This window comes from Malaclemys terrapin, chromosome 10, assembly GCF_027887155.1.
Source record: "Malaclemys terrapin pileata isolate rMalTer1 chromosome 10, rMalTer1.hap1, whole genome shotgun sequence".
NCBI lineage: Eukaryota > Metazoa > Chordata > Testudines > Emydidae > Malaclemys > Malaclemys terrapin.
In genome coordinates this window covers 3,805,959-3,824,576 of record NC_071514.1, presented here as the reverse complement: position 1 = coordinate 3,824,576, position 18,618 = coordinate 3,805,959, and the positions used below count along the sequence as shown (strand labels likewise).

The following is an 18,618-nucleotide window of genomic DNA, read 5'->3' as shown; positions in this document are numbered from 1 at the left end:
AAAATGAATTCCTTCTCTCCAAAATGATGCTGTTTAATTGCTCTGGTTCCCAGGCAAAAAAATGTGTTTGAATGCTTAACGCTACTGAAGAATTACTCCTTCAAGTCCCTGTGACGACAAATGTAAAAGCGTACAGGAGCCTACAGGCAAAATCTTACTCAATAGAGTGCTCCCTGTGTTCTTGTGCTTCCACACTTAAAGCTCGGTGACCCAAATATGATTTCCCTTTAAGTAGCCCAGGGGTTATAGATACAACTTCCTCGTATGATTAGAATTACACTAGGGCTTAAACCACTGATGCTGACAAGGTTTCCCTTAGAATGACGAGTGGGAAATTACAGCAAAGGAAATTGCTGATTTGTATTTATCAGCATTAACCAAACAAGCTTCATGTATCCGTTTATTTTCAATCGTTGCAGAGCACAGGTTCTGAGTGTGTCAGACGCTCCTCTTTCACCAGCATTGTGACTGAGAGCAAAAGTGTTGCTAAATCAGATTCTGCCTTTGTTAATATTTCACACATACACAACTGCTGTCAAAATGTCTCTGGGAGGGGGCATATTTTGATGGAGAAGGCAAATGGGCTGCACCAGTTTCAGGGGATAACAATCAGATCCTATGTTCTGGCTTTGTGAAATACCAGCATTATTTTGTTTTAATAAAAAAAAAAAAAAATTCTTGCACTGTAGTGGTCTAGTAACCAAACTGTGCTTTTTGTCCTCCAGAAAGCCTAATGAATTTTGATAAAGAACACCAAGTCTGCTTTGCAAAGACAATTATCCAGCTAGTTGCTCAAAATTAGCGATTGCTTATTAAAGTACACAGTTACAAGATCTGTCCTCTTGCAGTTTAACAGCAGCTGCCTACATTTGTATTTCTTGTAAGCTTTGAAAGAGTGATCTTCAGGCAGTGTGCTGGTAATGTCATGCTAATGCAAATATGAAAACAGGAAGTTAGATTATCCAATGTGGGGTTGGTAAGTGATGTCTGTTACAGCACTTTATAAATAATAACCCATAAAATTGTGCTTTGCCTTCAAGTAGTTCACAGCGAGATGATAGGCAGGCAAAAAGGAAGGTCTGCACTGATCCTACTGTATGTTACTAGCATGCATTACACAGCTCCATGCCCACTAATGATGTTGATTTTTCTGTATCTTGCAAATCTATTGCTCTGCACTCACAAGCACACAGAGTCCTTTACTGTGCTCTCAGAGCTCAGACCCCAGCCCGGCTGCCAAGAGAGCTCATCAAATAAAATATGTTTTTGTGGAAAATGTCAAAGAAGGGGGGGGAAATCTTTTTTTTTTTAATTTTTCATGGAGAATTTATTCCCCACCTCCCCCACTGGAAATTCAAAAAATCCAAATATATTTCAGTTTGGAAATGTTTCTGTGGTGCCTCATGGGAATTATAGTTCAGGTGCCTCATGCTGCCATGCTCCTCCATAGGCTGGCATCCCTGGTTGGACTACATCTCCCACCATGCATCAGTCTCCCGAGGTCTGAGTCATTGTGGACACAGGCCACAGCAAGTTCCTTGTTGTTTAGCAGCGTGGTCTCTCTCTCTCTCGTGTGTTAGGCTGACTTGACGGAAGTAACTCCAGGTTGAATCACTCAAATGAACTCTACAGTGTGGACACACCAGAAATGAGAGAGGAAAGGGGAAAAAACACATTCAGAAGGGTGGTTCCTTATCACAGAATAAAAACAGGCCATTTCTTCATTTTACAACATTTCAGTGACGTAAAGGGACAAAACCAGTGGATCACACCTACTAGCAGAGGGGCTTCCTTGGATGCAGCCCTCACAGCTCCCCCAGTAGGGCTTTGCCAAAGGTGTGGCCAAGAACAGTGCTGCTCTCGGTCTGTTCTCAGCTGATGCAACGGAACCTGGGGCTGTTTCATTCAAGCACAAATTGGAGCAACAGGTTGCTGGTCCTAGAATATAGAGGCACAAAGTCATCTTCCTGCAGCCTCCTCTGTCCCCCTGTTCCAGCACTGAGCCTGGTTTGTCTGGAATGGCCTACTGGGGCCATCGAGCATTGCACAGAAAGAGAGGAAATGGATCGTGTATCCTCGATGTTTGTCTTAAGATCACTGACTTTGACAACAAAGGCAAAGATCTGGGGGGAAGATTCACCAAGCTGCAATGACTTCATCTCCATTCTTCATCTTAAATCTTTGTTGCCTTTATATTCTCTATGATGGCAAAAAAAATAAATATCTGAGCTGGGTTCTCACACCATTGTATCAGTGGAGTCTCTCCTGACACGACTCAGTTTACACTGGGAAGAGAATCAGGACCTTCATTTTTACTCTAACTGGGAAAACTGGTGGGAAGGGGGGGCAATCAAGCAGTTCACTTTTTCTGGTACACCTAGAAGGCTCCAGCAGTTGCCAACGTGTTTAGTGCCTTTATAACCCAGGAAGAGAGAGAGCAGTAATTTAGGAAAGCAAACAGGTGGCTTGGCTACTGTCCACCATCAGCACTTTTCAAACACTCCCAGCGCCCGTCTGGAGGCCTGACAATGCCATGGGGAAAATGTCCAAAGGTTTACTTGGTTTTGGTCCTAAAAATCTGAACAGATTTCTAATAGCACTAATGAACTCAGATCACAGTTCCCTGGGAATTAACCATCCTTAATTCTCCCAGTCATTGGTTAATCCCTAGGAAATATCCAGTACATTGATCATTATTGCTTAATTAAAATGGAATTACCAGACAGTCAGAATGGTAAGTACAGGTATGGGCTTAAGAAAGCATATTAGCTTAATGGATAGTGGGAGTCCATGAAATGGCTGAGTTTGACCCATTAGATCTGCTCTGGTAGTTCAGAGGCAGCAGCATAAAATTAAGACCTTTGGAGTAATCCAAGTGACCCACAATCAGAAACACCTAATTCGAATCTACCCTAAAGGAACAGGAGTTTAGCCCTGTATCTTTCAACAATTCCATCCTCTCTTTTTTTTTTTTTTTTTTTTTTAAATCCTCACCTGCCACAATGGAAATTGGGCCTAATGTAGGTTAAATTCACTTTGGCTGCTGTCAGTCACTGGAGTAAAAATGAAGCGTGTGCCATATGGTCAGGGAATTTGCCTAACATGCCCTAATTAATAAGAGGCTCATAAGTCAGAAATCAATGTAGCATTGAGTGCTCATCGTAGGCAAGCTAAAAAGGGGTATAATCCTGTGGCTGTTATGTTCATGGAAATGAATGAATGTTTATAAAGGATTTAATTAAAGGGCAAAGGGAAATTGCTGAAAATGTCCCTATTATTGCGACAGTGATGTATCTGAATGTGTCCATTTGTTCCTGTATTGAAAGTAATGAGCAAATGCAGAATTTTTTTCTCTTTACCTTGGTAACTGAAAATGACACATCATAAACACTCCTGTGTTGCAAGACTAGCTTAACTCTGGCCTTATATGTAGGCTTGGCAGAATTGAATTTTGATAGTTTTTATAATCCATGTTTCTTTTTAAGCATTTTCTGTTTTTATCGGATTTTTTTTTTAATTTTGACAGTTGTGGGAAATGGGGGGGGGGAGTATAAACAATAATTATTTAATGACACACGTTGAGATTCAAAAAGTTAAAGCTTTTGTAACGATTAAAACACAAGTTGTCAATATCAATTGACAAAATATACAAAGTAAATATCCTTAAATCAAGCTCTAAGAAATTCTCAAGCAGTGTTTTTCTTACTTGGTCTCGCTTCACATTTCATTTCTCATCGTGGAAATAATTTTTCTTTGGCTGATGTGTGTGCAGTGAAATTGAGGTTTACTAACATTTACAGATAAAAATCGAATCCTGATGAGCCTGCTGATGTGGTGTTTTGGAATGATCGGTTCATTGAAACCATATTGTTGAATTCAGTTAAAACCTTCATTGAATTAAACAAACAGAACACAAAGTGTTAAAACGTCCTTTGGAAACAAGAAAGCAGACACTGGAAATAAGCTGATTGCAATGCACTAATCACTGTGGTTTTTAATTTGACCGTTTCTGCTGTCCTAATTTCTGTTTTGAAGAGAGGTTTGTTCACATGATGCAGGTTACTACCATCTCCTACTGCATTCTAAAAAAATCAAATCAAATCTGAAATAACGTTGAACATCAGGCATTGGGTAAAGGAAATAGGGACCAGTACACCAGCTGGAAATTATCGCTGTGAGGTATGGACATTATATATTAGCTTCTTTTTCCTACCTTCCCCTATGTTCTTGTCTGTCTTTCTACATCTGCAGAGTTATTATTGGAGCTGGCTGAAAATCGCTTTTTTTCAAAATGCTTTTCCAACAAAAAATGGTTTTTGGATTAAATGGAAACTTTTGCAAGCATTTCTGTTTTCTGTTGAATTTTTCAGGTTTTTGCCCAGTCACGTGCGTAAGTGCTGCGTCTGAGTGCTCAAACATCTTCCTGATACATCACCAGTAAATGACTGGATGTCTTGTGCTTCTTTTCCAGATGACTTTTTGTGTAGTAAATCGGCCAAATTTGCTGATATTTCGGTGCCCTTGCATTTTGCATTCCAGTTCAACGCAGTATTTTCTATCAGAAATGCCCATCCTTTCCTTTAGGTGCCCTGAATAATGACTAATAGCAATCATTGGTATTGCTGGTGCATGTGTTAAATCTTTGGGGATAGAATCTTCGTACAGTGGTTGGCATCCTGTTACCTGATTGAGGCTCTCTAGGTTCTACTGAAATACACATGATAAAACCTCTAGAAATGCCCATTCATACTCTACCCTAAAGCGAGCTGAAGGGATTGTTCCGTGTATGACAGAATTTCTCTTGGCTGGTGATGGTAGGAAATCAATATACAGTATTAGCTGCTGCTTTTACCGGGGTTTTGTTCCTAGAATAAAGCAGACATTCCAGTCTGTCTCTTGGACCCCAGGCAAGACTTGTTATAACCGGTATCTGTGTTCCTTTCCATAGCCACAGTGGCTGTGATGTAGTAGAAGCAGTGACACCATCACAGCAAGAGCCAAGAATCCCCGGTAATTAACAGACTAGCTCAGTGGGGACAAATTAATTCAAATAATCTCCCCAGGAGGCAATGTCTGAAAAGCAAACTCCTACATCTGGCATGTCAGTATCTGACCGCTCACAGTCGTCCACACTCCCAGGGAATCCCGTCAAACCAAAACAAGGCGATCTACATGGTAGCCCTGGCTGAAACACTATACCATTCTTCCCTCCCCTTGTGTTACAATGGATTACAAAATACTCACCAGTATTTGCGGAACTATTACAGTAGGAGGCTATGAATCTGCTTCACAGATGTTTGCTTTACTGGTAGATTACCGAAACCAAGGACTTACCCATGTGCATTTCTTTGTTCACATTAAATGAAGCCAGGAGCTAAATACTTTAAGGTCAGTGCTGAAAATGCTATTAAATATTTAGTGTATTTAGCATTCTGACCTATCTTGTTTTCAAACCTTAAAAAAGCTTGACACCACCTCCTAGTGGACACAAGAAACTCATAACTAAGATCTGACATTTCAGTGTGGCTTTACAAAAAGGAGAGAACAAAGGAAGGAGAAATGTCTGCAAGTCTTATGCCCTAATTAAGAGACCAAACAAACAATCCCTCGGCTGCTGTACACAGACAGTTTTAGACAGAGCAGCATGTAGAATAGTTTTATACACTCAGGAAGCGAAGACTGGGGAATTTTCTACAATTCCACTGAGGAGAAGAAACTAACACGAGACTGATGTGCATTAACAGATCTGTGTGCTGTAGTCACCAAGTGAACTGTGCATTTTAAAAATCTTTCAGCTTTCTCTCTGCAAATAGAGGAAAAACACAGGGTTATGCAAATAACTGACTTTTGGGTTTAGTGGATGGAGCAAGAAGTTGGGTGCGGGGGATCTGTTTGTGTCAAAACAAAAAAAAATCATTTTTAAAAAAATGTTTCCTTTAATTTTTGATGTTTTTAAACCTTTTTTTTAGAATGGTTTTAAAAAATGTAATTGAGTGAGTTTCTAAAATGAAAAGTCAGATTTTCTTTCAGAATGCTGAAATGAACCATTTTGACATTTATGAAACTTTTTATTTGACAGAATTTGCAAAAATTGACCCAAATTCATGAATTGTTTTGGTCATCCAGAATCTGCATTTTTCCACAAAAAAATAAACAAAACCCCCTCCAAAATTCAGGTTTGCACAAGAAAATTTTGCCCATCTCCAGAAAAAAAAAGATGATTCCTAAAAGTTTTCCTAAAAGAATTTTTGATCCCAGTGGAGAGAAATCACATCTCTAAGGTGCAAAGCGCTTACTACACTTTCAGTGTTCCTATTTTCTAAGCTACTACATATGGTTGTCTAGAATTAAAAAAAAAAAAAAATCATGCCATGCTCAATATGACTTCAGAAGTTTGGGGAGAAGGAAGGCCCTCAAGAGCCAATTAGCAATTTCGTGTTTGTACCCTCATGCTATCATCAATGTTCCTCACCAGAAATGTCTATTGTAAATTGTTTCCTTTTCCCCAAAGAGTTTAGTAACTTCCACAGGGAGTTGAGAACTCAGGCATTAAACGAGTGGATTTTATTTTTATTTGTTATTTTCCACTTATGATGCAACTAGTAGCCTACCTCTAGGAGCATTTACAATTATATAAATAAAAGCATTAGTCCGTCAGCCTTCTCCTAAGTAGTGCAAGCCCATCAGCGAAACAAACCCTGAAGCCTCTTCACACAATTCCATTAGAAAGAGAGTAGCTAAAGCAAATACAAAGTGTTCCACTGCAGGATCGAAGGATGTTGTATAGCTAAAGGGAAAGGCATTTGTTGTATTGGTTTCTTTATTTACGAATAGTTCAGCAATAGTTGCTGGGCATGTCCTAGAATGGAAAGAATAAGAATCTTTTCCTCTGGAAAGCAAGAAGTATAAAATTGTGGCACTGACCTCAGCATGGTTGATATTTGGTCTACCATGAAATATAAGTGGTTCAGGTCATTACAGCAAGCATCTCTTTTTGTATCTCAGATACATATTTGTCCTCATGGTAATGGTGTTTGAACTGACTCTACCCTGTAATGCATTTACCCTTTCAATTTACCCTGGCGATTCACCCCCCACCTAATTAAATTAAACTCCTGCATCAAACAGAAAATGTCAAACTCTTTCCCTATGTCTTTCACTGTAACTGTAATACATCTGCATGTTGTAGGAGAGTTTGAACGCAAAGAAAGCTTTCTTTCTCCTCCTTTGTTTCGAGCTAGTTCTCTGTAGTACCTTTTGATCATTGTAGAGATGCCATGCTGTAAAATTGCTAGGAGTTGTTGGTAATATCCTGAGGAAATCAACATCGTTTAGATTTGTTTTGCACATTTAACCAGGCACGTACAAACCACAGAGAAGTAGAAGAAAATGAAATCTGATCTCTGAAGCAAGCCACAGAAAGAGAGCTGAGTTACTAAAAAGCGTGTCCTCTTTGCTGACGTTTGAGTTATGCAAATGAGCTGTGCATTCTCTCTTAACATGAGTTTACTTCTTAAGATGACTAGAATTGTTGCTGATCCTGTTGATTTCTCCCTTACAGACCGGTCGGATCGAACCAAACTACCCAAAAGTCTGCGGTCACCAGGGCAACGTGCTTGACATCAAGTGGAATCCTTTTATTGAAAACATCATAGCTTCTTGCTCAGAAGACACCTCGGTGAGTAAAAATGATTTGAGCTGATGCCTCCTTTGACATAAAAACTTCAGCGGGAGCAGAATGTGAACATCCTGCATTCCTCTCAAAGGGTGGTAAAAGCGCTTTGTCAAGCTTATAGGGTTATCATAGGCTCCATCTGTCTGGAGTGAGTCATACCATGCTCACTTTATTGGCATGTAATTTTTGGCTCCTGTCGTGGGCTTGGGGGAAGGTACCAACAATGAAGCAATAGAGGAATTTGTGCTGTTAGGGATCTAATACTACAGGGTTGGGACACTGGCTATCTTGCAAAGTGTGTATGTGGGTGAGAGAGAGAGATTTATTTTTAAAGGTTAAATAGTCACATATACAAAAATTTGAAGTGACTGGATGACTAGCAATATACCCCAACCGTGACTCTTAGCAGGTGTTTTGTTAGTTACGCCATCTTGATTTGGATTTTTCCAAAGGGTTTTTGTCACTCTGGTTTCTCGTCCTTTCTCTGAGGGGCAGAACCTGGTTCGTGATCCTTAAGGAAGGATTTGATGAACAGCTTGCGCGAATGGGCTGTAATCCCAGGGGGCCATATGGAAGAAGGTCCAGAAAAGAGAGGGGAGGAGATAATTATACAGCTTGGGTGGAGGGAGGATGTGAGAAAGGAGGGAGCAGAGACAGATGAGCAAAAAGGCAGGAGGCAACAAAACAACTTGAATTGGTGTCACAAAAGTAGTGACTGCCCCTTCCCAATCTCTTCATCCATCACTGGGGTCATCAGTGACCAAGGTGACCCAGGGGACACAGCCTCCTTCTCCCGCACACAAACACTTGGCCTCGTGCATTTTCCCCCCACTGTATAAAATGCAGGTAGTGCTGCAAGCTAAGGACAGGTCAGGGGAACGGCCCCAGTAACCACAAGGAGGGAGGGCGGGGGTCACTTTGGAAGAAACAAATACTTGAGACACGAATCAACCACAAGCTATTTCCAAACCTTGGAATGATTTCTAGGGACTTCTGCTTCAGCCTGCTGAGAAGTGGGGTTCAGGCCAAGCCGCTGGCTGTGTGTGAGAGAAGGGGATGTTCCCTGCTCGCATGGTCTGTGGCGATTTCTGAACTCTCCTTTTCTGTTCACAAGAGCTCCTATTCAGATGTCTTCCCCCACCATCACCCTTCCTGTCTCTCCCTAGCTCAGAAAGTCCCTGCGTTGAAGCATCCACATTCATCATCCATCTATAGATATTACGAACAGCAGGTATCCTCCGCCTCTTGTGAGAAACGTTAAGGGGGAAGGAAGAGGAAAGGGTATTCTCCTGTTTCAAACCTCTTACCCTATTTCCCCCTTCTCAGGAGAGCTCCTCCTTCCCCAACCTAACAGATTCTGCCAGCACAGGGAGGGTCCTGAGCCAAAGGCAGACCACTCTGCCCCTCCCGTAAAGCCCTAACCGAACTCCTATGTCTGACTTGACTTTGTCAAGGTCATCAGCATCCTCGCAAGGGGAGGTGTGGCTTCAGTGTGTGGCTGGCGCAGTCCAGCCGGGACCACCTGGCAAAGTCCCCCGGGTCTCCACACTAGGCGGCTGAAAGAGGAGCGGGGCCCATGTTCCATGCAGGCTGGTGGGAAGAAGAGACTGATAGTTGTTAAGACTGCTCACGGAAACTGGCATGTGCCGGAAGGAGGGGGATGGCAGATCTAGGGGAAGCACGTCTGTTCTACGGGTAAAAGCTTGAGTGAATTAGAAGGTTCTGGAGCCGTGTGCTGCGGTTTCCGTGGCTTGTGTTAGCATTTCTGTTGTCTTTCTTTATGCCCCCTACAAAACAGACACGGGTGTTTAAGTGCTTCTGATTTTAACTGTGAAATTTTAAATGACACATTTATGCAGCTTACAACGAGCTCTGACCTGGTGTTTTATGTAAATCTGTAGCTGTTGTCTGGCTGAATCCAGTTCCCTCTGCTACACTGTGATGTCATTTATCGTTGTAGTAGTGTTCTTTTTATAGCCCATGCTGCAGATAAGCAGTAGGGCTGTGAACAAGGATGTCTTGTTTCCACCCAACAGCTATTATTAATCCTTCTTACTATCAAAGACCACAGGGGCTGCAACTATTCTAGTGTCTAGAGAAATATCAAGTAAGGGGGGGGGGGGAAAGGTAGTCTTACAACGTGGTGAAGACTGAGTCAGACCGTCTTTATTTGGCTGCTGTTTGCCTCCACTTCTTTGTTTTCTGGATACTAACATTTCCCTCTGGAATAGTGCATTGCACTAAAAAGCTGCCTTTGTACAAAGTAGTGTGTGAAAGCTTAGCAGAGCAGAAATGGGAATTTGTGGTGACCCAGTTCTTACTGGTTACAGTTCTGCCTCAATAGATCTTATAACATTTCTGTATATTAGAGAGACAAGGTCGGTGAAGGAATATCTTTTATTGGGCCAACTTGCGTTGGTGAAAAAGACAAGCTTTCGAGCTACACAGAGCTCTTCTTAGTTCTGAAAAATGGGGGAGAAAATCAGGAAATGAAAGGTTAGACCCACAAAACTGAAAGGAGGAAGGTGCTGGTGGTGCTTTAGACCCTTTCTCTCCTTCTCTGGCCCAATGATTCTTCAGTATTTTGTATAAATTGGAACCGTTTCAATGGGAGAGCTTGAGGGGGAATACCCAATAGCCCAGTGGTTAGGGTTCCCATCCCAGTTCCAGAGCAGGGAGTTAAACTTGGGTTCCCACATTCCCTGGTGAGGCCTCTAACCTCTAGGCTACTGCAGTGTAAAGGGGCTACTGTCAGCGACTCCTCCTAATCCAACCTGAACAATCCAAGGTTTTAATAATGTTGAATCGATTCATTTAGACCCTTCTGGAAAAATACTTCATTTTGTCTGAAACAATTTGGTGAAATCAACACAAGATGGTGAAGTGTTGTGGTCAACCCATTTTGGGAGGGGGGCGGATGGGGAAAAGTCAGCCTAAAATGCCAGCTCTAATGCGAAGTTCCAAATGTCCATTCTATGTGCTCTGCAAATGCCGCTTGTTGTTGATGCAGGAGCACTATTTGTTGTAATCACGTGCATTTGTCACCCACTGGTTGTTCTATTTCATGAACTTCCTTTGTCACAATACAATTTTAATTTGCAGGGTGCTTTACAAACACAGACAATATGCTGGAGGTCCAAGTCAAACCTAATGTAAGTAGGTGTTAAAGGCTACGTATGGCAATTTCCTTGCGTCCTGGTTCTCTAGCCACTTAAAAAAATATACTGAAATTGCACCACTCCTACTGCTGAATTACCTAATAAATTGTATTTGTCCTATGTTCAGTTTCTGAACTGCCTACTTTCATGTCAGAGTGACCTCATTCTGGGATAGATGGGCAACTAGGAAGCTGCCTAAAACATGAATGTTATAAGCAGGCGACTGCAAAAATGTTAATTGTAGGATCCTATTACAGTAACATTAAAGATGACCTAACTATACCATAAACAGGAGGGCAAACTTGCTACCACGTTGCAAATTACCAGACACAGCCTGTCAGCGGCATGGGTGCTTGGTGCCCCCTATCAGAGCACCAAAGTTTCCTTTAGAGGGGGGAGAGACACCCATTCCTTCTTGGGGTCTGATCACAGCCTGAGAGAGACTTCAGAATGTTTAAAAGCTGGCTGACCTTTATGGTGTATATCCCTTTCCCAGAACTCCCACAGTTGCTACTCCACCCCAGAGCTCTCTTAATGATTGGTTTAATCAGAGGAGAAGATATACACCTCTGTAAACATCTCTCCAGAGGCTAGTAAAAGAACAAACCAACCCCCGCACCAGTAGAACAGGTGCATGTTGTGCAATAGGCAGGTAATACACTGCAGAGTCGCATTTTGTTTTTGTTACTTGTTCATGACGTGAACACCTGTCACAGGTTGACAGTTCTCTTGATCTACTGTGTGGCAGGCTTCCAATTCTTAGACTGTTCTCGTTATCCAGATTGCTAGCTAAGGAAATGAGGAGGCGAATGTGTTATATGTCCAAAGAACATCCCAACGTTTCAGAAAATGAGGCCATTGGAACAACGCTCACCCTAAGTATTTGCAATGCAGTAACCACTTTAGCTTCCCATTTGGACTCCTTACCAAAGAGGGAAGACCATTTGCAGTTATGACCACTGAGATTCTGGGATGCAATCCAGACCAGTGAGGAGTTCTCACCACCTGCCTTGCAATCTTGGGTGCCTCACAATGCTTTGCTGCTGTAGCTGCTAACGGGGGCTCCTCACAAACAGCATGCAGGTCACACCCCAAGTGCCTGGATATAGCTGCAGCCCTGGTCCAGTAGCAGTGATCCCAGCAGCCTGTCGGCAGCACACCAGTCACACTCTGGCTTGCACCAGCCTTGGTGACTTCTTGCAAGGTGGCCCCAAGACAGTCTCAGTCCCAGATTTTCCCAAACCATATGTTCTGCACTGTCTAGCTTTCTCCTGGACAGGTCCGTTATTAAGATCCATTGCCCCTTTAAAGAATCAATATTCAACCACAACAAGGAGTCTGGTGGTACCTTAAAGACTAACAGATTTATTTGGGCATAAGCTTTCGTGAGTAAAAACCTCACTTCTTTGGATGCATAGAGTGAAAGCAATATTCAACCGTTTCTCCTTTAGGTCCACTTACCTACCACAACACTGGGTTGGTTTAGGTTAAAAATAAAACAGGTTTATTAACAAAAGAAGATGGGGCTTTAAGTGAATTCATGTGTAAGAGATTATGTTACAAATGGTTACAAGCAAATTGAAGTGAAAACACGGGTCTAAAAGTCTAAAATTTAATCTAGCAAGGTTTGGATTGAGGATTTGTTCAAAATGGCTGTTCTCACCCATGGTCATCCAGCATGGTGACAGACCTCTCCTTGGTCAGGATCTCTCCCAGAGCCCCAAGGGTGCTGGTTCCTTTGTCTTCATATGGGAAAGAGAGAGAACTTGGGGTCTTCTGCCCCTTTCAAAGGTTCAGTGGAGTATATAAGAAGTTGATGCTTCTGAAGGTTACCCCTCAATGCAAAGTTTATTCAGACAGTGAGGAAGGTGACATGCAGTCTGGTGGTAAAGTAGGTGCCCTGCTCTTTCATAGAATAACAGGGTTGGAAGGGACCTCAGGAGGTCCTGCTCAAAGCAGGCCCAATCCCCAGAGAGATTTTTGCCCCAGATCCCTAAACAGCCCCCTCAATAATTGAACTCACAACCCTGGGTTTAGCAGGCCAGTGCTCAAACCACTGAGCTATCTCTCTCTCCCCCCACCCCCCCCCACCTGTGTTTGCTGACATGCAAATTTGCTTTGTCTCCTGCCATCTTCAGTACCCCATTTACTATAAACACACATTCCTTTGTCCAGAAGAGATAGGGTTGCCAACCCTCCAGGATGGTCCTGGAGTCTCCAGGAATTAAAGATTAATCTTTAATTAAAGGTTATGTCATGTGATGAAATCTCCAGGAATACGTCCAGCCAAAACTAGCAACCCTAAGGATAGACCTGCTAAACAACTTTTGCCAAGGCAGGACTGTGTGATTTTGTGTGCTAATAACATCATACAGGAGGATTTCATAACTTTATATATAATGTTGCTACACGTATTTCACCATGATATAACTGATCAGCGAGTTAATAGCTTTCAAATGATACCACACAAGGCACATTTTGTACAAAGATGATTATAATGGTGTGAATACAGGGGTGCTTTTGGTCAATCCACCTTCTACAGCAGGGGTCGGCAACCTTTCAGAAGTGGTGTGCCGAGTCTTCAGTTATTCACTGTAATTTAAGGTTTCGCCTGCCAGTCATACATTTGAACGTTTTTAGAAGGTCTCTTTCTAGAAGTCTATAATATAGAACTAAACTATTGTTGTATGGAAAGTAAATAAGGGTTTAAAATGTTTAAGACGCTTCATTTAAAATTAAATTAAAATGCAGAGCCCCCCGGACCAGTGGCCAGGACCCAGGCAGTGTGAGTGCCACTGAAAATCAGCTCGCGTGCCGCCTTCGGCACCCGTGCCATAGGTGCCTACCCCTGCGCTACAGTATGTTAGAAAATCTGAACTGACTTTGAAGATCTGGGGCTTTAGTGTAAATGAGAATCAAGCCTCAGATGTCCCAGATAACGGGAGCCACGACATTAGCTGGCAGCCCAAAAAGGACAGAGGTGAGCATGGGGGAGGGGAGGCACATGGAGTCATGTGCCCTTCTTCCCCCCCCCCCTTTTGCTGCTTGGCTTGTACTGAGCATGCTCAGTAACATCTGCTGAAGCTGCCACCCTCACTCTGGTGCCCCCCTCTCCCCCAATCCGCAAGTACAGGTCATCTCTGCCAAAGGAAGACACTTCGGCCATTACCATTTTGTGACTGAACTTCATGGAGTTATTCTTCCAATATTTACTGAAGTTGGTGGGCTCTTTTATCTATTTCACTAGCATAAACAACGTGTATTCCTTCCAGTTAGTCAGCTTGGCGTCGTGAACACTTGCAGTCCGTTATTTAAAGATAAACACTCCCTCTCTCTTTAACACAAACATGCATTGAAATGTGCAAATCCTGCCCCCCTCCTGCGCATTTTAAAGGGGAGCCTAAAGGATGTTCAAGCTCTGCACAATTGACTCACTAATCCACATTACTTTGGTACCTGTAAGTACCATTTCTTCTGTAGCTTGCCAGGAGTCAGATTCTGCTCTCAGATCCACTGTTGTAAATCTGGGGTAACCCCGTTAACCTGGATATTCAGTGGTGTAAAAGTCAGAATTTGGCCCAGCAGGTTCAGTCTCTGGAATTTAGCATAATCACTGGTATACTCATGGGACGTGAGATTAAAATGCCAGCAGGCTCAACCGGCCTAAAGTCAAGTTTTCCCTCTGGACCTTTCCCATGATTAGCACAAACACTTTTCTTTTGCTGCTTTTTATAAAGTATCTAGGGGTTTTTATGAATGTTGGAAGCACGTCAGTTAATTTGCCAATTCCTCTCTGGTTTAAACACCAGGGGCCTGATTCCAATCTCCCTTGCGCTGGTGTAAATCTGGAGTAACTCCATTTAAAGCAGTGGAGTGACACTGCTCTACAACTGGTATAAATGAAGGGGCAAGGCAGGCCTATGTGTGTCTGTTTATATCAATACCTGACCAGCCACGCTGGAGGGGGAGACCCTCTTCATATCTTGTCCGTTCTAGTAGCTGATTTCTTTAATACTCAGTAGCTTGGATTTTGTGGTATACAGATGTCTCTCTCGCTTGCTTTCTTCGTACTGCAAATCTCCACTGGTTCTTAGGATCATCTATTTGATTCAAATTAGGTTTTTCGAGTCTCCTATATATTGTCCTCATCTTTCAATTAGTCTTTCATTCTCTATGTACCATCTCATTTGGTGCAATCCAGAGATCAATGCCTTCTGCATCTTAAAGTAGAAAACATCCAGGTCACGGCTTAAAACCAGCTGTAAAACCATATGTTTTGTGTGGATCTTCCACTGCGGATCAGCAAACTAACAAGTTCGGGGCTATACTCCAGTGTCCTCTCTCCTCTCAGACAGTCAGTCCTGTTTGATAGGCTGTAGTACTGACCCTCCAGGTGGCATGCTCCATTCTTCTTTATATTACACTTGTGCCACCTTTGGAAAATAGCTTCTCCCACAAATTCGCCCACCCCTAAGATGCACCATTTCAGTCCTAGCAGAGATGATGATTTTTACAGCTTCATTTTTGTCAGCCTGCAAGTAGCCTGAGCGTTTTTGTAACCATCTCTCTGACTCGTATGTTACGCATTCCATCAGGCACAGATAAAACAGGCTTCTTGCAAATATTATATCCAGTGCATTGGATCAGCTTTGTCCGTAACAATCTGAAAAATTGCCTCTTGAAGATTCAAACACTGTCCCATTAGCTTGAGAATAGCTCTCCACCAAACTCATTATCAAATGGGTCCCCAGAATACCACTGTCTTCTCCCCTTAGCTCCTCTAATTGCTTATTGTTCACCCTGAATGCTCTCGAGTGATGCCAAATACCAGAATTCTCCGAAATGTAACTAACTCTCTTTTTTAAAAACAAAACAAAACATCCTTTGACTTGCTCTCCCTCCTGCTCTCTTTCACCACTACTGCCCTATTTATCATGCTGTCCCTTCTCCAGTTCACTCAGCCTCCAGCTCGTACAGCTGGTCCTCCTTTCTGCTCTCACTCCCTCTGGGCCTAAATCCAGCCACATGTCATGAGTGAGACTCTCATTCCTTGATCTTTCTGAGCATATTAACTTGTCTTTCTAAATCTGAAATCTGATCTCAGTTCTGCAGCTAAATAAGGGTGATGCTCTTAGTTTTTTTGTGAGCCTTGTCTCATCGGGTCTTCCCATGAATGAAGCAAAATGCAGGGCTATTTCAGAAAGATGCATTCCTTGCTTTCATTCTTGCCTCATTTAGATCTTTTAAAATAAAAAGAAGCCCATTTATTTCCTTGTTCCTCCTCCCGAATCAGGGTGGCAAAAAGGCACTTTTTCTTTTCTGAGTTCTTGCGATACCTTCTTGATGACTAAATTTAAGGAATAAAACTGCATGATTTCGCAACAAATGCATCTTGTTAGCAGAGCTTGCACTTGCAGGGAACTTCAGGAAAACAAACAGAACAAAATGTTCCTCTCTTTACTTTTGTGTTGATAACACTGTGTCGGAGAAAAACAGAGTTCTCACTTTTTGTTTGGGTACAGCAAGTCAGATGCTTTATTAACTCTCACAATTGTGCAGAGGGAGAGAGCTAAGCAGGTCACCTGAGACCTGCTTAGCTCTCTCCCTCTGCACAATTGTGAGAGCTAATAAAGCATCTGACTTGCTGTACCCAAACAAAAAGCGAGAACTCTGTTTTTCTCCGACAACTGGCAATAAACTTTGCCATCCATGCAGTGTGTGTACAGTAAATGACAGCTGTGTTTTGCTGCCTATCTACCAAAGGAGTAAATATTTCTCATTCTTTGCCTTGTTCTAAGGATGTATCCGAACTCCAGGGAACTGATGCAGGAAGTTGTGAACGATGTATTAAACAAAATCTCCCCAGGGCTGAGAAAGAAATGCAGGCCATAGGGTGACCAGACAGCAAATCTTAAAAATTGGAACGGGTGGGGGGTAATAGGAGCCTGTGTAAGAAAAAGACCCAAAAATCGGGACCGTCCCTATAAAATCAGGACATCTGGTCACCCTAGCAGGCCACATGATGCTGCAGTTGCTGTGTGCTGTACAAAAAGAAGCACAGTTTCTTGTTATACCTGCCAAGATGCAACTGGGTGGGAAAAACTCCCACCAGCCCGTGTTATCTCAAGGTGAAAAATAGTGGCAATACTTCTAGTGCTTTTTAAATAAAGTATTTTCCCTCCATAAAGGTGAGTCCAAGCGTCCAGCTGTTTTCAGGGGAGAGTCTCACTCCAAACAATCTCAACAAAGCCTTCTGTTGAACCAGTGAAATAGCCTCTAACATCCCAGCTAAACTTTAGAATAATTTATTTCTAATCTCTCTCTTGAGTTTGTGTTTGTCCTACTTGACAGATCTCCCCCGCCCCAATCCCCAAAGATACGTTGCCTGTTTTATAGTCAGAGGCCAGCTAAAATGGCTGCTTGTATTTGAACTGCTCATCCCAATCAAGTAATAGGAAAACTCACCTAGACTTCACTGAGAATAGGCCTGCTGAACCCTTTGGTGTTGGTCAGAGTAGTGGCTTTGGAAGACGGTGACTCCTTTACTCCAACGAAACTTCCCCAGAGCTAGAAGAGGAGACACCAACCCGTGGTCTTCTCTGGTTCTGGTGTCTGTTCAGCACATCTCTACCGCTATCGGCTCAATTCAATGGGGCATGACAAGCGATACATGTGTTGGCAGAGTGCAGGGAAAAGCCAGCGGTGTCTGTCAGGAATCAGAGCTACATGCTGTGGTTGGGGGTTGATCTGGTGTCCATTTATCATTACTGTCCATTCCAGAGCTGCTGGTCGTCTGGATAATATAGAAAGAAAAACTACATTGAAACACCAAACTGCCTTCCTAGACTCTTACAGTGGAGGCAAAAAGCAAACTAAATTGATTATACAATGCATGTGATGTTACCTGGCTGTTTTAATGGGAACCTCTTAATTTTGCTGTAATATGGAGTTGCTATGAGAAATACAGCTTTGCACATGGGATGAAAACCTTCAATAGGAGAGGTCTGTGGTCGGGGGGGGAAATAACTAGAGTGCAGTGATTTAGCCTGCTGATCTGAACTATGCGAGTGTATGTGCAAGACCTGCTCTCATGACTCTGAAAACCCAGAGATTCCAATCACATGTACAAAGCTACATGAGTTTCAGTATGTCCACGCCTTCAGCTATCCATGCAAGGTGGGTAGATAGCATGATGGTGCTGAACATGCCAGTAGGAATTAACCAAATGATCTAGGTCTGCACATCTTGATAAGTTGTCCCCTGAGCACCCCAGACAATGGCAATGCTCTGCAAAAAAGAGAAATCAAAAGACTTTCAAGTAAACTGGAAAACCTAAAAACCAAGAGACTGATACAAGGGTCAGATTCACACGAGTGACCTGCAATAAAGAGGAAAGAACTTCTATGCCGTTTTAACTGAGGAGGAAGGGAGAAGCCTTCGGATCACCTATTCTCTCTCTATGCATTGTCTCTTTTATACCGCAGACACTCCTAACGGGGATTTTATCCCCAAGTGCTATGGAGGCCAATGCGGGGTGAGATTGTCAAAAGCACTGAGCACTGGCCTAGCTCTACTGCCATTAAAGTCAATGGCGCTTTCACAGCCATTGGTGGCCCCTTTTTAATGACGTCCACAGAAACACAAATCCCGGTACGATGTAATAAACTCTCCACATGGTTTTCCTTTGGTACAGAAGTTTAATGGGCCAAACTCACCCCTCCAGCTCCGCTGAAGTCTGCGGTGTTACAGCCGAGGTGAATTTGTTCTAGTGTGTGTACGTTTACT

The 18,618-nt window shown here is 42.7% G+C and overlaps 1 protein-coding gene across 3 annotated transcripts in view; it reads left to right on the top strand.

Annotated features, from left to right (window-relative positions):
• Nucleotides 1-18,618, top strand: part of CORO2B (coronin 2B) — a 125,837-nt gene that overhangs the window by 88,918 nt on the left and 18,301 nt on the right. For all 3 annotated transcript variants that reach the window (XM_054042035.1, XM_054042036.1, XM_054042034.1), the window contains one exon: nt 7,562-7,678. In XM_054042035.1, coding sequence (XP_053898010.1) covers nt 7,562-7,678 — 117 coding nt within the window. The remainder of the gene's footprint in view (nt 1-7,561; nt 7,679-18,618) is intronic.